This window comes from Spea bombifrons, chromosome 1, assembly GCF_027358695.1.
Source record: "Spea bombifrons isolate aSpeBom1 chromosome 1, aSpeBom1.2.pri, whole genome shotgun sequence".
NCBI classification, from domain to species: domain Eukaryota; kingdom Metazoa; phylum Chordata; class Amphibia; order Anura; family Pelobatidae; genus Spea; species Spea bombifrons.
The window spans coordinates 13,171,133-13,194,316 of NC_071087.1; the positions used below are offsets into that span (position 1 = coordinate 13,171,133).

General features: G+C 38.9%; 1 protein-coding gene across 5 annotated transcripts in view; it reads left to right on the forward strand.

The window, feature by feature from the left end:
* The window catches only part of ABLIM2 (actin binding LIM protein family member 2), a 73,561-nt gene that overhangs the window by 49,923 nt on the left and 454 nt on the right, over positions 1-23,184 (forward strand). Inside the window, exons 10-21 of one of the 5 annotated variants that reach the window (XR_008350447.1) lie at positions 2,102-2,248; positions 3,316-3,348; positions 3,933-4,053; positions 5,497-5,595; positions 8,820-8,921; positions 9,387-9,440; positions 15,143-15,195; positions 15,652-15,790; positions 16,098-16,156; positions 17,650-17,704; positions 19,074-19,365; positions 19,980-20,254. Coding sequence is in view for 4 of the 5 variants with exons in the window: in XM_053458244.1 (XP_053314219.1) it covers positions 2,102-2,248; positions 3,316-3,348; positions 3,933-4,053; positions 5,497-5,595; positions 8,820-8,921; positions 9,387-9,440; positions 15,143-15,195; positions 15,652-15,790; positions 16,098-16,156; positions 17,650-17,704; positions 19,074-19,165 (954 nt within the window). In the remaining variant the exon portion in view is untranslated. Of the gene's footprint in view, positions 1-2,101; positions 2,249-3,315; positions 3,349-3,932; positions 4,054-5,496; positions 5,596-8,819; positions 8,922-9,386; positions 9,441-15,142; positions 15,196-15,651; positions 15,791-16,097; positions 16,157-17,649; positions 17,705-19,073; positions 19,441-19,979; positions 20,255-23,184 lie in introns of those variants that run through there. The other 4 variants (XM_053458248.1, XM_053458244.1, XM_053458246.1 and 1 more) reach the window with 4 other exon arrangements.

Genomic DNA, 23,184 nt, shown 5'->3' on the forward strand with positions numbered 1-23,184 from the left:
TCAATGATGGAATAGTCTCTTAGCAAGAGAATTAGCCTACGACAGTCTGAGGTGGCTCCTGGCAAACCACAAACCTTAACACATTAAGTGCCAAGCTTCTTCTATGGCACCCTCCATGTGAGTTCCTGGAAAGAGTCCATACAAAACAAAATGGTAGGAGAGGAACTTCCGATCCTCTGGGTTTCCAGGGATCTCAACAAAGCTGTGACTGCACAGAAGGCAGCTGTCGAGTAAGCGCCTTCTGAACGAGACCACGCTCCGGCTAGCTTTAGCTTGGCTACCGCAAGTCTCCTATATGTGACAGAAGTCTCCTCCGATACGATGCACTGTGGGTTATATATTCGCACACAGGCCTTGCATGCTTAAATGTCCTTAGGGGAAGGCTTCCCTTAATTGCCATCCATGCCATGTCGTTAAGTCTATTGGTCAGCCTGCTTGATGCCACATTAGCCCAAACCGTCTCTGCTATGGCATTGGGAAGCCCTGGCATCTGCTCCATTCTAGCCTTGGCTATGATGAACTTATAGATCACCTTTTTCAGTCTCCTCCAGGGCAAGTAAAACATGGAGGCACCTGTGAGGAGAGGTGCGTTGGCCTGGGTCACACTTAGGGCAAAGCCAAAACTAGCGCTGTTGCATCAGCGGCATATACTTTCATTAAATACTACTTTTGAGATCAAGTTTAACAAAAAAAAAACATTTTTTTATATTTAAAAGTACAGTGGGTTTTTCGTTTGTTAAAAGTTTATTTGCTGATAATGAAAAACAGGTTTGGATTTTACGAGTGGACTGATTTTCTTTGACTGTAGTAAATATTTACCGCAAACACTTATACACGGCCTGTAATATCAGTCATATTACTGTGCATTGTTATGGCTGAGAAAATCATATTAGTACAAAGTAAAAATAAAACGTAATTATGTACTATTTTGGAAAAGGTTGTTAATAAAAGGGCGTTATACATGATTAACCTTCTAACAAATCCTTAGTAACGGCTCATCCTGGCGATGGTATAGACCTGGCAGTGGTTCAGAATTAACTAAACGTATGGGAAACCGTAACAGCTAAATTTAGTAAAGGTATTATTGTTCCAGGGGGGAAAAAATATGGTTGTCTTGGTAAATACAAAATATTTTTTTTGATTAGAGGAAATAGAGATTAGAGGAAATAGAGAAAAATCAGAATCATTTTGTTCCAAAAAAAATCAATGAAACGGTTCAACTGGATGTTGATTAGAGAATAAAAAGCTGGGGAATGGTATGATGAGACAATTGAATTGGATGGTTATGTTTTTTTGGATACAGTGTAATTAAATTAATATTATATAAGTACCGGAACTGTACTGACTATGCGGATAACTTACTCCAAAGTCATAGGGCATAATAAATGGGAGCCAGTGCACTTGCGTTAACATTTTAATGTGTAAATGTGGTAAATTCAGTGGTATGCCGGTCTAAAGCAGACATTGTCTGATGGCAAACAGGAAATTGAAGTACAGACTGAAGTGGGTGATTTAATTATCTAAATTGGGAATACATGGCATCCTATTATCAGTTGACATACTCTCAGTCACTTCAACAAAGAGACCAAATTAGTTGTTTAATTAAATTTCTTCATCAAAACAACTATGGACAGCACTGTATCTCATGAACTGTAAACTCATACGCTACTCCAAAGTGTGACGAGTAGGAGTATCTCTCAAATATCTAATTTGCAGAGCATCTCCTGGCTTCCTGAAGATGTCCAGGGTTGTGTTTGTGTCACCATTAATATTGATGGGGAATCAACTCAGGAGTCCAGCTTGTGAAAAACTTTTTGTTCCTGGGTCCATTTCCATCAAGTTAGACAACTCGAGAAAACTCAGCTCTGAATTATGATGAGGCGCTGATTGACTGTGATTTCTCTCTACAGCGGATGGGCCCTTGAAATACCTTAGCAAATAGCAGCGTGAGCATCATGTCAGGACACAGTAAAATAATGACCACTGTCCATGAGTTTTCTATTCAGTATGAGGCTTTTTGAAATTTCTTGTACTTTCTGAGATCTGTGCTTTGCTTTTCTGCCGCCTGTCTTTCAATCCTTCTATTTCCTCTCTTCCTTAGGCAAAGCTTGGGGATGAAATTCTTGACTACAAGGATCTGGCGGCTCTCCCTAAAAACAAAGCCATCTATAATATTGACCGTCCTGATATGATCTCCTACTCTCCATATATCTGTTATACTGCAGATGACAGGCATAGTTATGGGGAGGTACTGAAGACAGAATTTTGATTTTCTTGCAAAGTTCAATTTGCCATTTGGATGATGTATACTTTATATATTACCTGGGTATATTCACCTGAGCGAAATTCTTAAACGTTCTTACAGCAATACCGACGACTTTTTAAGCAAAAGGGCAGACTAGAAGAACCACTTGGAGTTTTTCTAACTTTACTATCTCTTTCCCTGTGCAAGAGTATAGTTTGCCTTATAGTCAGGCCCGGCCCGGACCGGTCATCTGGCACGCTGGGCAAACGCTATACACTATATAAATACAAATATATATATAAATGATATATATATATGTTTTACGATTAGAAATGCATTCCATCCAACTACAGTCTACATGCTGCCACCAAAAGAAAAATTACACGCTACTTACTCAATAAGCGAATCAACCCCCAACGTTGGGAGAGAAGTACTTACCGCTCAAACATACCTGGAGGTTTAGCAAGTGTAACTTCTCTCCGCAACGAGCATTGGCGAGATTTGTTCTCCAGTGGACCATACCAATTAATCAGTTTGTTGTATACCGATGTACTGCTGCCATAACATCGCTAAAGCCTGGCATGAGCTTAATCCATCACGAAGCAGTCATACCACCAAGGGGACATTGGTTGATTAAAAGAGCCATCCCTTATAAAAAAATTCAGCAAATATTAAAATAAAAATACCTTACAGTGAAATCCATACAGCATTGAGTAAGAGGAAAAAAAGGTAGTAGTTAAATACTAATATTAGAGAAGATTTATCCTAAATACCACATTACAGTTCTATAGCCTAATAAACCTATGTAATGAGCAGCATGATTATTCTCCCTGTTAGATTATCTCTGTCCCGTTGTTAAGTTGCTGATTGTTGTCGATTGGTTCAGGCAGCCTTTGTAAGGGATGTTAAGAAGGGAAATCATTTGGACAGATAAGGCTGCCTGTGCCACTCTTAGACACGGATCTCAGCTGCGTAGATGCTTTTGGTTAATGAGTTATTATAAATCGTGCTGCTAGGATCATGCATGGGTTCTAATCACTAATTTTCCTATTTTGTGTTGCTGTTTGCAGTCACCTCTGCTGTTTTCTCCAACACCTACCGAGGTAATGGCCATATCCGATTTATTCATCACAAGCCATACATTGAACGACACTGATTTTTTTACATTTTTTTTTTAATCCTTCACGCTTAATTACCCACCGCAGGGAGTTCAGCGATATTATTTAGAAATAAATAATATTTACTATGTTTCACCACCTCATTTACATCTAATGGCATACATCAGGTTGAGTGAATGAGCTGAGCGCGGTTCTCCCACCCCAGGAAGGAACTCCAACAAGAAGTATCTTGAGTGGGCATTGAACCGTGCGCCAACAAAGATATCTGGAGGCTGAGGATGTAGTCAAGAATAGTGTTTGGTTATTGCAGAACCCTGCATCCAGCAATTACTATATTTTTATATTTAAACTTTTATATTTAAAGCTAGAACTGTAGGTGTGTTTAATAGAAGCTGAAAGCTGCTCGGCTCATTCATCTACCTTTTTAAGCAATACGATAGTGTTTGCTAGGTCGGGTTTTATAAACCACCGAGCTCACGTTTTGGAGTTTAGGATAATTTACAGCTCTTCTGTTTGCCTTTTCTTTACTTACACTAACCTCAGACGTCAACCCAATTTTTTTTTTTTAGGGAGACCAAGATGACCGGTCGGTTAAGCAGTACCGGGCTTCCAGCCCAAGCTCAACTGGGTCATTAGGCTATGGACGTTGCACCCCGACTTCCCACTCTCCTCAGCACTACAGCAGACCAGGTAAAGGGAATTATCCATGTATTCTTGCTAACTTAGGTCATCACAGACGTTAAAAAATATGTGTTTGGTCAACAATTTCATTTATATTGGGTCAATTACAGAAATTAACAACCGGCTTTCAGGGGCTCTTTTAGGCTATAACAGACTATATTTTTCTGTGGTCCTTGGCGTACTTGTAGGTTAACTATTAACAGTTTTGATACATTTCTGAGCTTTATGCCAAAAAGAATCTCTGTTCAATTAAAATATCCACACCGAAGGTATGTATTAGTTGTAAGTTTCTCGGCAGAAGATCTATCATGCACCAAATATAATAGTGCAGTAGGATGTGAAAGTCTGGACTAATATATCACACATGGTACTTTTTTAATGTAATTAAAAAAAAGTTTATTATGTGTTTTTCAGTTATTCTCAAATAATAATAAAAATATCAGTAGCATAAATTTAGTGTGTAGTAATGAGAATGCAGACTTTTAAAAAGATTGAATCATCTGAAACATCTGAATGAAACTGTTTTGTTGCAGGTTCAGGTTCATTGTTGTGTTTTGGTATTTTTAGGCATTAGAGCACAGAAATCACCCCTGTAAATTGGATGATCTTTTGTTAAGTAGAGTTAATATTTTGAAAATGCTCCTTCCGGCATGAGAAAACACCGCCACCAAAAGTCTTATCTGATATTATTTTTTCTACGTCAATTGATCATCTGCGTTATTTTATTGCGGCCTCCTGGTTTGATGGTCTCAACAACACAAATGGATTGATTATGGTCTGAGCCCTTCTTTGGTGAAACTGGGCAGGCTAGATCCATAAAATTCTTTGTTTCTATGTAAATAGCTCATATTCCCATGGATCTTTGTATTATGTATGTGGCTAGAGGCAGGCAAGCTAGTTGGTGGGACAGCACAAGCCAAGTGGAAGCCCAGATCGAAGGACCAAACTAAGTGAGAGGACAAGTTTAAGCAAACTTAGTTCCAGCTCTTACTTCTCCACTCTTCACAAGCCGGGCTCAAGCTCACACTGGCTCGGTTGGACATGTCTTCATATGACTTCCTTCCTTACAGTCATTACTTGAAAGATAGCCACACTTTAGCTTTTCTGTTTAATCGCAAGCCCAATATTTCTTAAAATCCTGTAAACCCATTGGGATAAGTGATAGCGGAATTTTAATATCTTTTCTAACTTTTTGGCTTGTTTTCAGCTTTTTTATTTCGTTTTGTTTTTTTGCTTTTCCATCTTTCCTTTTAGAAAAAAAAGGTCATCGTTTTTTCCAACTTTGGCAAATTATGCATGAATGTCTATGATTTTTGGAAAGCTGCAAACATATGCACATCATATTGTTTACAATGCTTTGTATATGACGGCTGCTGGTAATGGCGCATGGGGTTTGATAAAAAGAAAAGGCCCTAAACATTTGTTTTCGTTTACTTTTTATTGGCTTATCAGCTGGTACTGAGCCTTTTGGTACCAGTAGCTGCTTCTTTCTATCCCAACACACAAGTCCTACATCTACATTCAGGCATCATTACATCCCGTTCTTCAAAGGTAAGGACAGGAATGTCATGTGTCATGTGATTCCTGTAGTCGACCTGTCATTTTTTGTTATTTTTATTAAATTATATATTTTTTTGTCTTTGTGTTTGTAAGCTTGGTTGCTTTATGAAGTACTTTTGTTTAGCTTGGGGGTAGCCAACCTAGGACTCCAAATGGCTTATTGGGATGCATGTCCAATGCTATTGTTGGAAGCTATACTTAAAACACAAGTTAAATCAAGGATTGGCTACTCTTTGTGCTAACATATGTAGTTTTTGTCCACCCATGTGTCACGTTATCCTTAAAGCAACATTTCATATCAATGGAATAATAGCAATGCTCTTAGTAAGCATGTTGAGCCATATTGACTCCTAGTTTCTCTGGACACAGGCTTTTGGGTCACTTTGTTCTTTCCCATTCTATATTTTCTGTATCAAAAATAAGATTGTAGTCACTGCACTCTCTACAACAGAAATAAAAACAACAATAATAATAACAATAATTACAAGTATTATTGAAAATAAAAAGCCTCTGTTTTCCTAAAATGTTCTTAAGATGAACAACAGATATTTTAGCTTTATGAGGACAGCAGATCTCTCTTTCAGAGTGCCTCTCACCATAAGTATGATAAAATAACTTTAGATTTCCAGTTGGTTATTAGTTTCATTATTACATAAAGATTCGCTGCATCCACAAAAACTGGGAAGATATTAGTTTGTGGAGGTGTCTTCTCGTCTTTTTGGATGTCTTTGACCAACGTGGGGCATCCCTTTACAAGACGGAAACAATGATGCCTACGGTGTCTACACTAGAGTTAGAGAAACACATCTGTTGTGACATTATGAAGAACGATTCTGATGTCATACCTCCATGAGTTCTTTTTATTCCAGTTGTCCTTAGGTGAGTTGCCTGTGCCTTTTTCCTCCTCACTTGCTATATAAAGGAACAATATATCTGTTATTCCTGGAATTTTAGCAGTTGGTTACCCGGCTCTCCCAGGACCTTGGAAGTCGTCACTGCAGACAGTGTAGTGTAGATTTTTTTTTTTGTTACTGGTCATGAAATGCTGCTTTAATTGTGCTTGCTGAAATCTGTCAGATAATTACCCTTACCGTTTAATGTCAACTACCTCAATAACTGTGTAGCCTAACCAAAGCATTCACCATTTCTTATAACCTTTGCAAATGTGCTTTATTATTGATCTGGACATGTAAATAGCAGTTTGTATTGTTAAATTATTCTAATCTAAATAAGTCTTATCTGTTTTCCATTCCTCTTTGTAACTGTATTTGTGGGGCAGCTGTGTGATTATACTCATATAGTATAACATACAATTGTTAAGATAAACCCTAAAAAGGGTGATTATCAAGATTTTGCTTTTTGATACGTTTATTGAGAGTAGGGTGAGGCAAATGGCATACGGGTCATATGGTAAAATGTCCACCAAATGACCACTTAAATGAGTGTCCCTAAAAAATCTAATCCAACCATCAGCTTGAAAATTCACCTTTAGCCTTCAAGACCTACTACCCTGCCAGAGCTTTAGAATGTCTTTAGTTAAAATGCAACTAAAAGTATACTACAGTTCGTCTTGAAGCCCAGAAGATCTAAAAGTGAGCTCAAGAGCTTTCAATTAGGCACAAACTTGACCAACCGTGAGTGAGTGATGCTTTTGGTACAAAATTAAGGGTTTTTGCTCATGATGGTAGTTGGAGCAGATCCCCAGCATATAGCAGAATAAGGGAGCTAGGAGGTACTAGTAATAATATCTATGCATCTCCACCCCATACCACTAGTCTACCACGGAGAAGCCTTTTTCTGCTAGGAAAATGCCAGAGATACAGTGGAGTTTGGTGGCCAAAAAATTTGGGGCTGGTGGGTGCTGCCATAAATTAGTCCTAGGGCACATTCGCTATGAAACATCAGTCATCTTGGTTAATATTATAATGAAGACAGCCATGCTAAGACCATTATATCTATCTGTCCAGTTACTGGCACCCACTAATCGTTTAAATAATGAAATCCTTTACGTGTTTTGTTGGGAGCTGCCTAGAAGTATCATAAAACTTCTTGGCAGTTTCCTCAAGTCTGACAGTAAGGACAAGCCTTCTTATTGTTAGAGATATTTGTACGGTGCAATAAATCTTATCTACTCTTCCCTGATTAATGCATGAGTGGAATCTGCATGACAATCTCGGATAGCATCTGGCTCATCTCATAACTTTTATCAACATGATTTCCAAGAGATGTGGGAAGAGAGAATAGGAAGGAATGGGGGAGATGGAGCTTAAAATGTTATGTTTCTTTCCAGCAAACGTCATTATGTTTGGTTTAGTGGTATAACAGATGCTGAAAAATCAGATAGATATGGCAGATTGGGTAGGAAATAAAAGGAAGGGGCTTTATGGCAGCCACATCCACACACAATTCACTCTCACATAAGCTAAACCCATTATATAATTTATTCTTTTCATGCCATAGTCATTTGCCACCGATGGATAGGGGCAGGGGTGCCAGAGCTCGTTGAGTCTAGGGCAATATGTTTTCGTGAGCTACTTATACAAAAACATGCTTTGGGATCCAGCTATGGCAAAGTTGACCAACATTTGGAAAGACTTTGTAGCTTATATCTAGTAAAATAATGTTTGGATTTGATCATCATCGTTTCTCCACAAATAGTAGTAATTAAACTGGGATTTTTGTACACATTGTTCATCCTATAATTCCAATACTTTTAAAATAATTTTAGGTATCATTATATATATTCACATTTCCGTTTACCACAATATGCCGCGGAAAAATATCTTATAAATAAAGCCAGGAAACCCTGGATGGAATGAAAATGTTATATAAAAAATAGACTCCGTTTGTCTAGTTGGGCCACATCCCATCCAAAGCATGCATCGGTGAACGTCTACATTTTCTGAAGTTCCGTTGTGTAGTCATCCTAATGCTAGATTCCACAACAGAATTTCATGTATGTTGCGGTCCATGGGATGTGTACGTTTCTGCTGAATAGTTCTAATGTGGGAATTCTGCTTTCATCCAAACCAACAATGGCTGAATAATGCCCTCTTATTCATTGGGTTCAATGGTTTTCACTCCTTCACAGCTAGTGAGGTCTCATGAGATCCTGATGGGTCTCAGGAGGTCCTTCTAGTGCTGAAGAGGACGAAGTGCTTTACTCTTCTCTCTGTCTTTGATTTTATGTGCTATCTTTGCTTTTCCCTCTGGAGGCAGTGAAAGTGGGCGCAGCACCCCAAGTTTATCCATGTGCTCAGACAGCAAATCGTCATCTTCTGCTTATCAGCAAGCGCCCAGACATTTCCACGTCCCAGGTAGGCTGGAATCTCCAACAGCTTGTCAGTCCACCGCCGGAGTGCTGGATCTCATACATTTTAAACCTCAGATCTTTTCTGATGCCGTCAACTCGTATTTAATTAATGTCGCATGTGTCTATGTTTAGAAATGACAGATTTTCTCAATACAGAAAATGCCTAAAATTCAGTGCACATTTTGAAAAAATATTTCCTTTAACCTAAATATATAAAATATTTGTTTTGCTCTTGAGAGCAATAAAGGGAGTATAATAATCATATAATTTGTGGCATTTAATTTATTGTTGTTTATTTTTTTTGCTGCTTTTTCCATGCTAACTAACCTTTTGGATGTAGGCCATTAATATCACATTATGTATGTGATATCTCACGAGCATTTGCTTTTGCTCCGATTGAAAAATATAATTAGCTGCGCCCTATATTTTCTCATTCTTTTGTTCTTTCCTATTTTTCTTTCTTTCTTAGACACTGGACTTAAAGATAACATCTATAGGAAACCCCCTATCTTCAGACAGCATGGTACAGTCTGCTTTCTGCTTGCTGCTAATAATCTCTTGCATGCCTGTTAACAGATAAACCCTGTTTCATTCTCATGCGTTAATTCATTCTCATGCGTTAATTCATTCTCATGTGTTAATTCATTATTCACAAAATATTAACAAACCAAGGGAACATTTGAAAGTTTTTTTTTTGTAATATATTTTTTTAAATCACGTATAAATGGAATATATGGGTATATTTAAATTAACCCATTAAGTGCCAGATTGCTGTTGGCAGTTAAAGGGTCTTGTCCCATACAGGGACAATAATGCACAATAAAGTACTTTGTACATATATGAATATGTGTTCTTCAACCTTACAACTACTTACCTTAAGTAGAAGCTGCAGCTCGGAGGCCGCTTAGCTATCATATGCATTAAAGTGCATGTGATGGCTGAAGTGTCCCTTTAGGGACCAGCCAGACACTGTCTCCACTGGTCCTCGAGAATTCATGGAATCTGAAAAAACATGTTTTATGTTAAAAAGCCAAGTCCATTTTTAAATCTGGAAAAGGAATAAATATTTAATTAAACAGCAAGGTATGTAAATATGGCCCATCGGTTCTCTATGGAATCTCATGAAGAAGAGCTAACAAGAGGCAGGGAGAGAGTGATTGGTGCAGTGATCTAACGGCTAGATCGCTATTACGCCGATGGTGTTAAATGCCAAAGCTAATTGTTTGGCAGCTGCTTCCTAGTTTAATGCCGTGTGCAGGTATCATGCTTCAGACTAAGAAGCGGCTCTAGAACTACATGTAAAATAATCTTCTCCCAGCTTGTGCCAAGCAAGTGGCTAGCTGAGGGCCGTGTATAAAACATCCTATACACGGATGTGAGATGGCTCTGTAAGCACTGTAGTATGACTGGGAATCCATCATAATCTGGAAGCTCGGCCGTGTTTGGTGATAGGTTGGGAAGTTTATGTTAATTTTGTAAAGATGATGCTTTTATTGGCTTGCTGAATTGCATTAGATTGCAAGCTTTTGAGACTACTTAGGTCGCTTCTTCAGGCAAGTTAAGTCAGCGTGGTCCTCTGCTTCATAATGCCCAAGCAATGACCAGCTGCAAATGCATTGTAGCGAGAGATTAAACCGATTAAACTATCTTCTCAATGTCTTTCTTCTAAGTCTCATCCTGGGCCCTTATACCATATTTGCTCGATTATAAGATGACCCCCCAAAATCTGAATATTAATTTAGGAAAAAAAGAAAAAGCCTGCATGTAAGACGACCCTATAGGAAAGTTTTACCAGTAAACGTTAATTCATGTAAACTATTTTTTTCATAAAAGCTATGATTGAGAAAAATATTTTTTTTGTTTTTATTTCCTAACCTGCCCCTCCCAGTTATGCACATCTGCCCCCAGGCTTGCCACTCTGCCCCAGAAATGCCTTATACCCCCTATATGCCACTGTGCCCCATGATATTCCCTTTAACCCTCTAAATGCCACTGTGCCCCATGATATGCCTTTTAACCCTCTATATGCCACTGTGCCCCATGATATGCCTTTTAACCCTCTATATGCCACTGTGCCCCATGATATGCCTTGTAACCCTCTATATGCCACTGCGCCCCATGATATGCCTTTATGATAGGCATTTCTGGAGGCAGAGCGGCATTAAGGGGGTTAAAAAGCATCATATTATATATATATATATTATATATTATATACGGTTGTATAACATCCTATTTCGCAGTATTGTGCTGTGATGTCTTCTGTTGCTTCTATTACAATAAACGGAGAATTTACAAATAAAAAAAAAAAAAAGCATTTCATAGAGCACTCAGCCTACAGAAATGCCTCATGCCCCTCATTTAACACACACACACACACACCAGTGCTTCCGACTCCCTGCTGTGTAGCCGTGGCAGCGTGTAGACGTCTACGCGATTCGCGTAGGCAACTTCCGCTGCAGCCGGAAGGAGGTGCGGTTAGCAGCGGGGGTTGTCTGCGTCCATCGCGCAGACCTTCCCCGACTCTCAGAGAGCAGAGTTCTGGTGCGGGGAATTCTACACGCTGCCTCGGCTACACAGCAGGGAGTCAGAAGCACCGGTAAGTGTAAATGTGTGTGTGAGGGGGTTAAATGGGGGGATAAGACAGGAGGATCCAGGTCCCCTGCAGCGCTACGGGGGATCTGGATCTTAGTCTCATAGACCTCTATTTGAGGTCTGATTATAAGATGACCCCGATTATAAGACGAGGGGTATTTTTGGGAGCATTTGCTCTGAAAAAATCTCATCTTATAATCGGGCAAATACGGTATATATGTATAGAAATATATACCAACTATTGTGACACTACCCTATGAATTTATCTTAGCATTAATTCTCTGAATGTTTATAATTTTAAACCCAGGTGTCAGGGCTATTTGTTTCTATAATTTTGTAATTTTCAGGTTGGGGTTAAGAAATTGTCTTATAATACCGTGCAAAATAGCTTTTGAGTTTATCTTGTTAAAAGTTCAATCTCATAGTTATTCTGGTGAATAATGTGTATCTTTACATGTGAATAGGGGGATAGAGGATCAATGCTTAATTTAGTCTTTTTGGCCACCTGTGCTTATGAAGGAATCACCTGTGCTAATGAAGGAACACCTGAGATCATGTAATAGTTCTGTACTAAAATCTGTTTGTTGGCTAAGATTCTGATGACCAAAAAGTATTAGCGCCGCCTAGTGGTGGAAAATATACTACTATACAATTTAAACACCCAGAACTAGGAAATTGCCCATTGCATTTTTATATTATTATTAATAATAATAATATAAATATATTTTTATATATTAACCATCAGCAAATTATGGGGTGGTGTACAATTTAAATAGGGATGTTAACACATAACAAATACATTAATTCATACATTAATACATACAGACATAAAAGGACATGAGAACCCTGTCTGTGAGCTTATGGTGCTTTTATACGAAGTTTCTGGCAGGAATGGTGGGCTTTTGAGGACCCCGCTCGTGAGCTTACAATCAATTTTGATGCATATAAATGGCGTTTCATTTTTCTTATATTTGTATTGATCCCTTCCATGATCCAGACTGATGTGATAAAAAAATATTAGGCTAAGATTTTGAAAATGTCTGTGAATACAAGTACAAAGCATTTACATGATTAGTCCGAAAAAATTCAACCTTTTTTGGGGAGGGAATATTTTTTTTTTAACCTAATCCTTGAGGTTTTAGAATAAAAGTATCAATTTTCTGACAAAGTACATACAACAATTTCAGTTCGACAAACACGGCAGAAAACGATTACTGTGGGTCATCTGCCATGGATAGACATGGATAAAAAAAAACACATAGTGGAAACGTTCTGACTTTCCAAACAAATGTCTGAAAATAGGGAGCAGATTCAGCAATCTGAAGCTTGCCGGTAGAACTTGCTTCTAGTTATTCTTCATTTTTTCTCTATTACATGTATGAATCATCAGCCTCTCTATTAAAGAACCGCTGACTGATGCGATACATATGATGCTGCGCATGTCGCCATATGACCCTGAATAAAAATGACTAATTCATTTCTTAAATTTTCTTTAACCCCTTAATGACAATGGGCGGTCCCTAAACCCATTGAAAACAATGCATTTTGAGCCCGTACATGTACGGGCTTTGTCATTAAGGGGTTAAAAAGGATTGACGGTTCTCTTATGTTATCATGTTGAATGGCATTTCTCTTTTTCAAAGATGACAAGAAAATGACTATTTTGTGCATATGTTACAATACTTTATTTATACCGCCTTCTGTAATACTTTGTTAAAAAAACAAACAATAACACTTATGTTTTCTGTGGCATCTGTTACTTTTCCAATGATAGTTTGCACATGAAAATGTATCTTTTTCTTGAAAGTTACATGTGAATCCTGTTATCTTTGGAGGCAAAGTGGTGTTTCGTGGTGGCAATACATAAAAAGGCCAGTAGTGAGACCTGTAAAAGTCAAATATATTCATTAATTTACTGACAAATGACGTAGAATGGCAGATCAGTAGATAGCCGGTACCTTGATGTCCAAGGGACATAAACTCCACGCTATATTCCCGTGTGGTCCTGGTGTTGCTGGAGCCACCCCCTCCACTTCTAAACCACCTTGGAGAATATTTTATTTGCTTGATTTGTAAAAGGACTTCCTAGAGTTTCAACAAACCAAAGTCAGGTTTAATCAATAAGAACTCTGCAGCGGCCAGACATATTCTTCAACCTATTATGGGGTCCAAGTCTACAAGAGTTGAAGCCAAGTCACGTAGAAGATTCCAAAACGCGAAGAAACTCCCAACGCGAATTAGCGGGCAGACTCTGAAATGTTCATTAAAGGTCATAGTGGCTGACGGAATTTTATAAGATGTTATTGTTTCAGTGCTCCGTTTTAAGACAATTAATGGGTTAATTGACAAAACTCTATTATTTATTTTTCTTATTTTGTGTATTATGATATTTTTTATTTTTTTTTCTAACCAAAATTAAGACACATCCACCACTAGTAAATCTTATTCTTTATTTTCTGGTCCATCTGCATGAACGTGTGTGTTATTTCATGTGACGGTACTTCTCATTGTGTTATGCATGTCACCACGCGAGCTTTACAGATGAGTAATCTGCTACAGAACAGGGTTTTATTCACTTAGGGTTCTAAAACACATGGGGCTGGATTCTATAACCAAGAGTAATCTATAACCAGTAACTGAACCCCATTTTTGTGATTTCTAGTCTTATTTTTTTCCCTTACAATGTGCGCAAAGATATTCAATGACATGTGATAGATTTATCTCCAACATTGATTCCTACCCACGTAGAGATAAATTATACAAAAGTAACTTAAGGAATAAACAATTTACTACCCAACTTTCACTTTCAATTCTCTCTTCTCTTTAGGCATGCCTTCAAAGGAAACTAGGCTCAGGAACTCAGCCGGAATTGAGCTGATTGCCCATTTTGTGTTGGGCTTTTTTTTACTAAAGAGAGAGTTTGTGTTTTATCTCCTTGGTTTCACTATACATCATGAAGGTCCAACCCTTGTGAGCTTCTCCTGGAGGAAGAGCTTGGCTGGCCCTAGTTTTGTTAAATCAATATTCTCCAAAGTCTCATCGCCCATTGAATTATGCATTATGCAGGGCCAGCTCAGCTCGTTTTGCTTAAGAACCTTGCCAGTGTTGACCCTTCATAGTGAAGCTGAGGAGTTCAAACCATAACTCTCCTGCGGACTCTACTGCCATCTATTCCTTTAGTGAATATACCCCATATTCCAGTTCCTGGATCGTTGGGAACCTTCAGTATTCTGTACTTAAGAAAGCCTGAGCTGAGTATTTTTGGTGAATGCAAGTTTTCCCGCCAGAATTACCATTATCCCTGTCTATATTAGCAAACTCATGATTTCGTGAATATACCCTGCAGTGTTTATGCAACACAGTGCAAAAAACATATTTTCATAGCCAGCAAACCACATGATTAATGCCATATTTTTTTATTAACCATTTAGTATAGAATTAACAGCTTAAGTTAAGGTCTCTTATATGGAACTGGATTTTTTATGCTTTTTAATTCACCAAATGTTAACCAAATATTATTTCTTTACTGACAGTGGGGCAAAAAAATACAAATGCAAAACAACTCATCTTCTCCCTGTACAGAATTTTTTTTTTTAATTTATTTTATTTTACTTCTTTATATTTTAATTTCAGCATCAAGAAGATCTGAAGGAGATGATATTAATATAGATCCAGATAGTAGGAAGGTAAAGTACAACTGTGGCCACATCTACGTGTAGATAATTACATTTTAATTTTTATGTCTCATTATTTGTACACAAACGCATTTATTAAAGATTTCAAGAATGAAAGATGTATTAAATGTGTTTACTGTATCTATTCAATGCCAGATTTATTAATTATAATTATTCATTTTAGACGTCAACAATCCATATTCGAGATTATCTGGATAATTATTGATTTTTCATATATTATTGCACTTTATTAAAAGGTAAAAAAAAAATGTTTTTCTTCAGGATACATCCAAAACAGTATAGTTTACCCTTTTTATTTAATTTTAAAAAATAAAAAAAATTTACTTTTGTGGTCAAAAATCATAGTAGTAGCGCGAAGGCATTATAATCTGAATCTAAAATGAAGGAACGGTGTGAGTGTGAATTGCTGTAAGTTCAGTAAGTTTATTTTAATATTTTCCTGTTCAGGTGAAGACAAGTTGGGTCATACTCAAAGGAGAGATGGATGCTCAGAGTAACTCCGACCTAGATACACGATCATTGACACACAGCTCCGGCACCTATAGAGACGGGTTAAAGGACACTCCGGGGGACGGAACGTACTCCAGTGAGTAATGTTCAAATGGTTGCTAGTTGAAAAGGTCTTATTATTATATTATTATAATATATCATATGTCTAATACTATTTTACATCTTTACAATACTGGGAGGGTGGTAGATAAGTGGTACAGCCTCCCATTAGACGTGGTAGAAGCTGTGAGGGACTTTAAACATGCATGGGATAAGCATAAAGATTTCCTGAACCTAAGACGATGACTGATTAAGGACTGGGTCTTTACATCGGCAAAGACGGGCAGACTAGATGTGCTGAGTGGTTGTCTTCTGCTGTCAGATTCTATGTTTCCATGTTACAGGGTTGCTGTACTCCAAATCTGCGTCCCTGCCTGGCTATGGTAAAAACGGTCTGAATAGAGTGAGTATGTTACTTTCCGCAAGTAAGAAGGGTTTGGAAAATCATGTACATTGTCATGGGCCGTGCCCGCGCTCGCAGCGGGTCTAGCTGCTGTTCCATGGTGGAATTCTGCGTTCCTAAATCTTCCGTAGCCGAACGAAACAGGCCGTAGAACCGCGGTAACGTTTGTATAGCAAGCAATTTTACTTTCTTTTTCATGAATTTAGAATAAATAATTCAACATATGGTGATTATTCGCATATCTCTGTTTTACTACAATCTGCTGCGCTCCCTCCTGGGTATATTAAAATACTAAAAGCGAGAGTTTGGGCCATCTGTTCGTTGTCATTTTGTTTGGTATATTCCACTAAATGGGCTGAAAGAGACGTTGTTTTATTACATTTTCTAGCAAGATCTCAAACTCTGTAGATCAGGGAACATTTTGGGGAAAAAAAAAACCCACATAAAGCCAAGGAGAAAGTTGCTGGGGTTGGGCGTGTATAATGCAGACTCAAGGACAGTCAAAGACCAGTTGACACCCCAGGCATGACTACTGCCATGAGGTAAATAATAGAATGACTTATTCACCCAGCTGGACACTCTGACTAGTGAAAGTCTATGGAGGAACGGACTTCATTTGCATTGCCATAAAGAGCTCAGCGTGGTGTTTGGGCAGAAAAAGTCACCCAAAATATCACATGACTGACAACGGTGGCCTCCAGAACTGGAGATAACGGGAGTTTATGGGTGCAAAAAGAAATGAAACCGGGTTTTCTGCAATGCTGGTCTGAATTAATGGGCTGTATACTGCGCTGTATTTAGTGCTCAAAGAAAATCTTACATTTTCCATCTAAGGGTTGGGTAGAAAAAAAGCCTTTAACGTACCTGACGGCGCTGACGTCCGCCTGGTGTCTTGCCCCTTACATTCACCGCACAAGCCGGTCTCCGGCAGTACAGGAGCTGGCTGTGTCCAAAAAGCGTGCAGACGGCACTGGTTAAAATTAAGAAATATTAGCTTTATTAAATAAAGCTCCTTCAATGCTGAATCTAAAATAAGTGGAAACATTATTTTTCATTCATATTGGTTACAAACGTGAGTCCAAAAATAGAATTCAAAGCTATATTAACTTCTCGGCGCAGTGTAATTTCAAAAAATGCTATTTTACAGAAATCATATAAAACAGATTGCAGTAGAATGTCAGTGGTGTCAAAACTGTAATCCCCATGAATAGATTCTCCAATATTAGTACATTTTGGGTCACTTGTAGCAAGTTGCGGATCTTAATTCAGTTAATGTGGTGAGATGCAATGTCACCGCTGCTCGTTCAGCAGTTTAGTGAGTCAGTCCCTCGCAGGAGGAATTCTTCTGAAGAACTATTTTATCCAACTGCAAATAGAAGGTAGCACTGATATCATTATTTTTGATTATTATTATTCCGTGCTTCACACTATTTGGTTTTATTTTATTCATCTATGTTTGTATATATAATAATACTATTTTTTTGTTTTTCTAGGCTGCCAACTTTGGTCAATTCACTTTGGATGACGATTCAAGCTGGGGAATGAGAGGTACAGCATAATCGCAAATGCACAAATCATTATCAACCTTCTTATTTTAACTTCGTACCTGGTCATTTTACCGTTTTTTTATCAAAACTACACTACAATTCAAAAGTTTGGGGTCACTTAGCAGTTATCATGGAAAACAATGACATTTCTAGTTGTAACATGCCTGTCGACGGGTTTCCTAATGACCAATTAGCCTTGAAACGTATTTATTGAACACAGTGGGACATTAGAACACAGGAGTGATGGGAGTGATAAAGGGCCTCTGTAAGCCTATGAAGATATTCCATTAAAATCAGCTGTTTCCAGCTACAATAGTCATTTACAACATTAACCTTGTCTGCGCTGTATTTCTGATCCATTTCACGTTATTTTAATGACAAAATGTATGTTTCTTTCAAAACCATTTATGTGACCCCAAACTTATGAACAGTAGTGTATGTTAGCATTGTGTGTATTGCCAGAGTAGATTCACACATGTAGTAGAATAATCACCCATTGTTATTATTTGTCATAAAACTAGCTAACCCTTAAGTAGTAGACATGTGCAAACGGGCCAAAAACTATTCTGACAAATGTTTCAATTAATTTCTCGGCCAATTTGTTTTCAAGCAACAAATTTCGTCCTTCTGCCTATTTGGGGTCGTTTTTAATTGGGGAACAAAATTTGCCCGCATTCACTCTCACTCACTCTCTAAATGTTTGTCTACCTTCTCTGCCGACCACTTATGCATCTTCTTATTGATCTTCTATCTTTCATCTTCTCCCTTCTCTTCTCTCTCTCCTCTTCAATCTGCTATCTTCTGCCTTCATCCGCATCTCCCAGACATAACCCAGTGGGAATTTCCACCAAAATGGTAACGTTTGCAGGGACGTCCCCTCACCGATCCTCCAATTGGGGGAGAGGATGTCACCGAAAGCACTTTAGGTGACAATCTCTCCCCTGAATGGAGGAGATCTTGGCGGAATTTGCCAACGGGTTATGTGTACGGAGATGCAGACAAAGATACCAGATTCAAGATAGAAGGGAGAAGGTAAAAGAAAGTGAATGAAGATGCCGAAGTGGTCAGCAGAGAAGGCAGGGAAACATTTAGAGAGCATGAGAGAGTGAACGAGAATGAGTGTGTGAGAGTGAATGTGGACCCATGAATTTCGGATGAATCAGAATGCTGGGGAAATAGCAACATGAAGCATACTTGAGTTCAGATGTCTCAGGGACATAATTGGCTGAGACATCCTTAAGATTACGTTTTCTATTAGTCTGACGAGATTTGTAGATTAGATATAATGATATCTTCTTAAATTCAAATAGACTGCTGTTGTGGATAGACTGATTATGTGACTTTCATAAAGATTATACTTTTTCTTACAGATTACAAGGTAAGAAGTTGGAGTCAATCACAAAAAGAATCCCCCATTTTTCTCTCTGTTACAAGGTTAAATCTGTCTCTTTCCTTGTATTGATCACACAATGTTCTAATTTATATGCGCCAAAATGGTATGTACGGTTTAACCAACTTGGTAATAATTTTAACAAGAGCCAGTCACATTACTGAGAACTGCTTTGTATTCTTTGGAAACAGATTTATCCGTATGAAACATTGATTGTGACCAACCAAGTGCGAGTGAAGCTGCCAAAGGATGTGGACAGAACCAGACTGGAGGTAAACCAAAATTTACATTAAAATGTAGAACATGACAGCAGGTAACAATCATTTGGACCGTCCTGCTTTCTCGCTTCTCCAAGACCCTCTCTCGCTATCCTATTTATGATCAGCACTGCAGTACTTCACTGGTCCCGCAAGACCACCTTGTTATTACATACTATACCTGGGAACTTCTGTGCTCCGGCTACCCGGAGCCTTCCCTTGCGGGACGCAGCCAGAACTGCACACTGACGTCAGCGGGGGGGTCCAGCTGACGTTAATGGGAGATCCTGCTGACGTTGGCGGCGTTCCCACTGACGGCAGCAGGAAACACCCCCGTTTAAAGGAAAAATGGGCGGCGAGCGGGCGTGTCAAGACCCCGCTTCCGGGACCCGGAGGATTCGGGGTCTTGACCTGGAGAACCGGAGGAGCAGCACTCACCCGGCAATCTCCGGGTCAAACCTGGAGAGTTCTCAGGTATGTTGCATACTCACATACCAGGTGTTTTATCATGTGTTAGCTAGACAAGAGTTTCATCTTTGCTTTCTTTAGCTTTTTGGTTACTCTGTCTTTAGTCCCTGTATACTATGTTGTTTGTATTTTTTTTACTCTCTGGTATTCTTCCTCTGAAGATTGTGCGTGATTTCTTATCATTCCAAGTCTTAATCCTTCTCTGGGCAGTAGACGTTCAATCGAATTTCAAGAGAAAATCTATAAAGACGGAAGGCAATCAGATCACACTTAACTTTGACCTTGCAATGTTCTTCTGCATATGAAGAGTTTGCCTTTAACAAGGTTTGCTTCTTGGGATTCAGTCTTTCTTTTCTGTATTATCAAATTTAATCCTGGTGGCATCTAAACTTTACATATCCAGAAAACTAATATGAAATCCGTGCAAATCTAGTGAGAATAAATGCTTCCCCATTGCAGAAACCGAACAAACTCAGCCAAAAACAAGCAAAAGTTCAGTACTTTTTGAAAATTAAATGTTTCGTTTTCTGTAAATATATTTGGCTTCAAGGGCCCACATTACACCGTCTTGTACGGAGTCTTGGGCAGCTTTCTAACTGCTTATAACGTTTTAATATCAATCGACTAGTCGTGTCCACCAGCGTATCCTGGCCCCTGTGCCAAATTACAAGGGGTAGATTGCCCCATTTGGCCCCTGTAACTGCCCTATTTACACTACAGAAGTGTGTACAAAACACAAAATATATTGTATATATTATAATAAATTCATTTTTGACATTTAATGTTCATTAAAAGTAACGTGATAAGAACACTTTTGTTCTGACGCATCGGAGGGGGGGGGGGTGACTGTTTTCATATCCAGAACAGTGGAATTGAGTATAACTATGCTATTTCTCAGCGTGCCAAACATTTACTAAGAACTGTGGAGAACTCGCACAGGAACGCTGTTTATTCCAAATAGTAATTCTTCCTAAAGCTTTCAACGTGTTCTGTATGATTGCCCGGGAAGGAGTGATTTCACGTGGGCTTTAGTGGATAAGTTGCTAAAATGCACAGAAGGCAAAGAAAACGTGGGAAAAGAACGTAAATATCCCTATTTTAGAATATCATGAACATTAACAGAGAAGAACAATTTATTAAATATATTTAATATAATATTTCTAAGATATAAAAATGCTGCTATATATATATATATATATATATATATATTCAAAAATAAACAGATGAACCTTAAAGCACCTATTAACCAAAACATAATATTTCATCTATAGATAAGAATATCATGTTGATCAATTTAATTACTTTTACTCAAAGTAGACCTGTTGCTTGTGGTTTTGCTTTAAGTGTTGTAAATGTAAAAAAAAGGTGGCGGAAGTACCGGGGTCGCAGGGGTCGCGACTGCGACCGGGCCCTGGAGTTCTGCCGGTCAGGGGGGCCCAAGGGGTGCTGAGCGGTTGCTGAAAACGACCGCTCGGCAACTCTTGGGCCCCCCTGACTGACAGAAATCTAGGATGCCTCCGCTCCCCACCGCCGTCGCGCAGCCGCCGCCGTCGCGCAGCCGCCACCGCCTGCCTCAGCGCTGCCCGGAGTGCAGTGTTGGGAGCGTGAGGCGTTTGTCTCGGGTGCCGGCGCTTCACGCTGAGCGCCGGCACCCGAGACAAACGCCTCACGCTCCCAACACAGGAGTTGACGGTAAGTGACCTACAAAGGGGGGGGGGGGTAGGGAGGGAGTGGGTAGATCGTGAGAAGGTGGGGTAGGGAGGGAGTGGCTAGATCGTGAGAAGGGGGGGTAGGGAGGGAGTGGGTAGATCGTGAGAAGGGGGGTAGGGAGGGAGTGGGTAGATCGTGAGAAGGGGGGTAGGGAGGGAGTGGGTAGATCGTGAGAAGGGGGGTAGGGAGGGAGTGGGTAGATCGTGAGAAGGGGGGTAGGGAGGGAGTGGGTAGATCGTGAGAAGGTGGGGTAGGGAGGGAGAGGGTAGATCGTGAGAAAGGGATAGATGGTTTGGGGGGGTTAGGGGGGCCCTTAACAGATTCTCGCACCGGGACCCTGAGGTTTCTAGTTACGCCCCTACTTTTAAGTGTTACAAATTCTAGTTTTATCATATTTATTTATGATAAATTGTAAGCTTCCAAGCAGGGTCCTCTTTAATTCATATATTGGTCTTCTTGTCTTGGTCTGTCCGTTCTAGTCTTGTCCGACCCCTTGAATATATGTATTGTAAGAAGCGCTGCATAAATAAAAGATAATTTAATGTATAGAAGAAGCAGGCCACTTGGATACTGTGAGGATAACTAAAACAGACCAAGCACATCCTGGATTGAACACTAGGGGGCACTGTAGAACTTAATTTCACATGAAATAGTAAAGTGTTCATTTTTTGGTTTGATGCCGGTTTACAAACAATAGATTTGTTAAGATTTGTTTCTTATAAAAGTTTTATTTTCAATTCCGGTACCAGAAATCTTAATTTAAAATGGGTTGGGAGGGGGGGGTTCTGTCTTATCTCCCCTAGTTGTTATAACCTCTACCACTTCTGCTGAGAGGCTGTTCCATTTATCTACAATCTTTTCAGTAAATTAAAGCGTCCTTACATTACATCAAAGCATCTCAGTCTCTAGCTTTAGATTACGTCCTCTCCCGTATTCCCGTATACAGCACTATATTGAAGTCTCAAACGTAACTCTTTAATTTTTTCCATGGCATTCTTTTAACATACATGTGTTCAGATAACCCCACCGCCGTGGTCATGCCTGCTCTTTAATTTGCCTGGAAAAGACGGAAGGGCTGTACTGAGTTTTTGGAAGCTTTAACGGCCCACAGGTGCAAAACCATTCGCTGCGTCTGTCTGATCAAATATTTCCAACTCCGAACAAAAGATTGTATGCGTTTTTATTTGCTGTGATGGTTTTGCAAAAGAACTGAGTTTTCATGACTATGGAGATTCATCTGGCTTGTCAGATCTGTATATAACTGTACGTCCACTGGCATTCAGCTTGGGATGGAGAAATGATGATTATTATTATTTTTATTATTGTTATTTTTATTATTTTTTTTAATTATTATTATTATCTTTTATTTATATAGCACCAACAATTTTGGCAGCGTTTCTTACAATACATATATTCAAGGGGTCTGGCAAAACTAGAACAGACAGACTAAGACAAACAGATACATTGGGTTATAGAGGTCGATGCTCGCAAGCTGACAAGCTACAGGGTTGGATGGGGTATATATTGGTATATATTAATATCATCGATTACGGATAGGGTAGCCCTAATATGTTTCATTATAGGCATGTCTAAGTACTCATTATGTAGACTATAAAAATTGTATAATTAGGGAGAATGTTTATTTTATTTATTTCC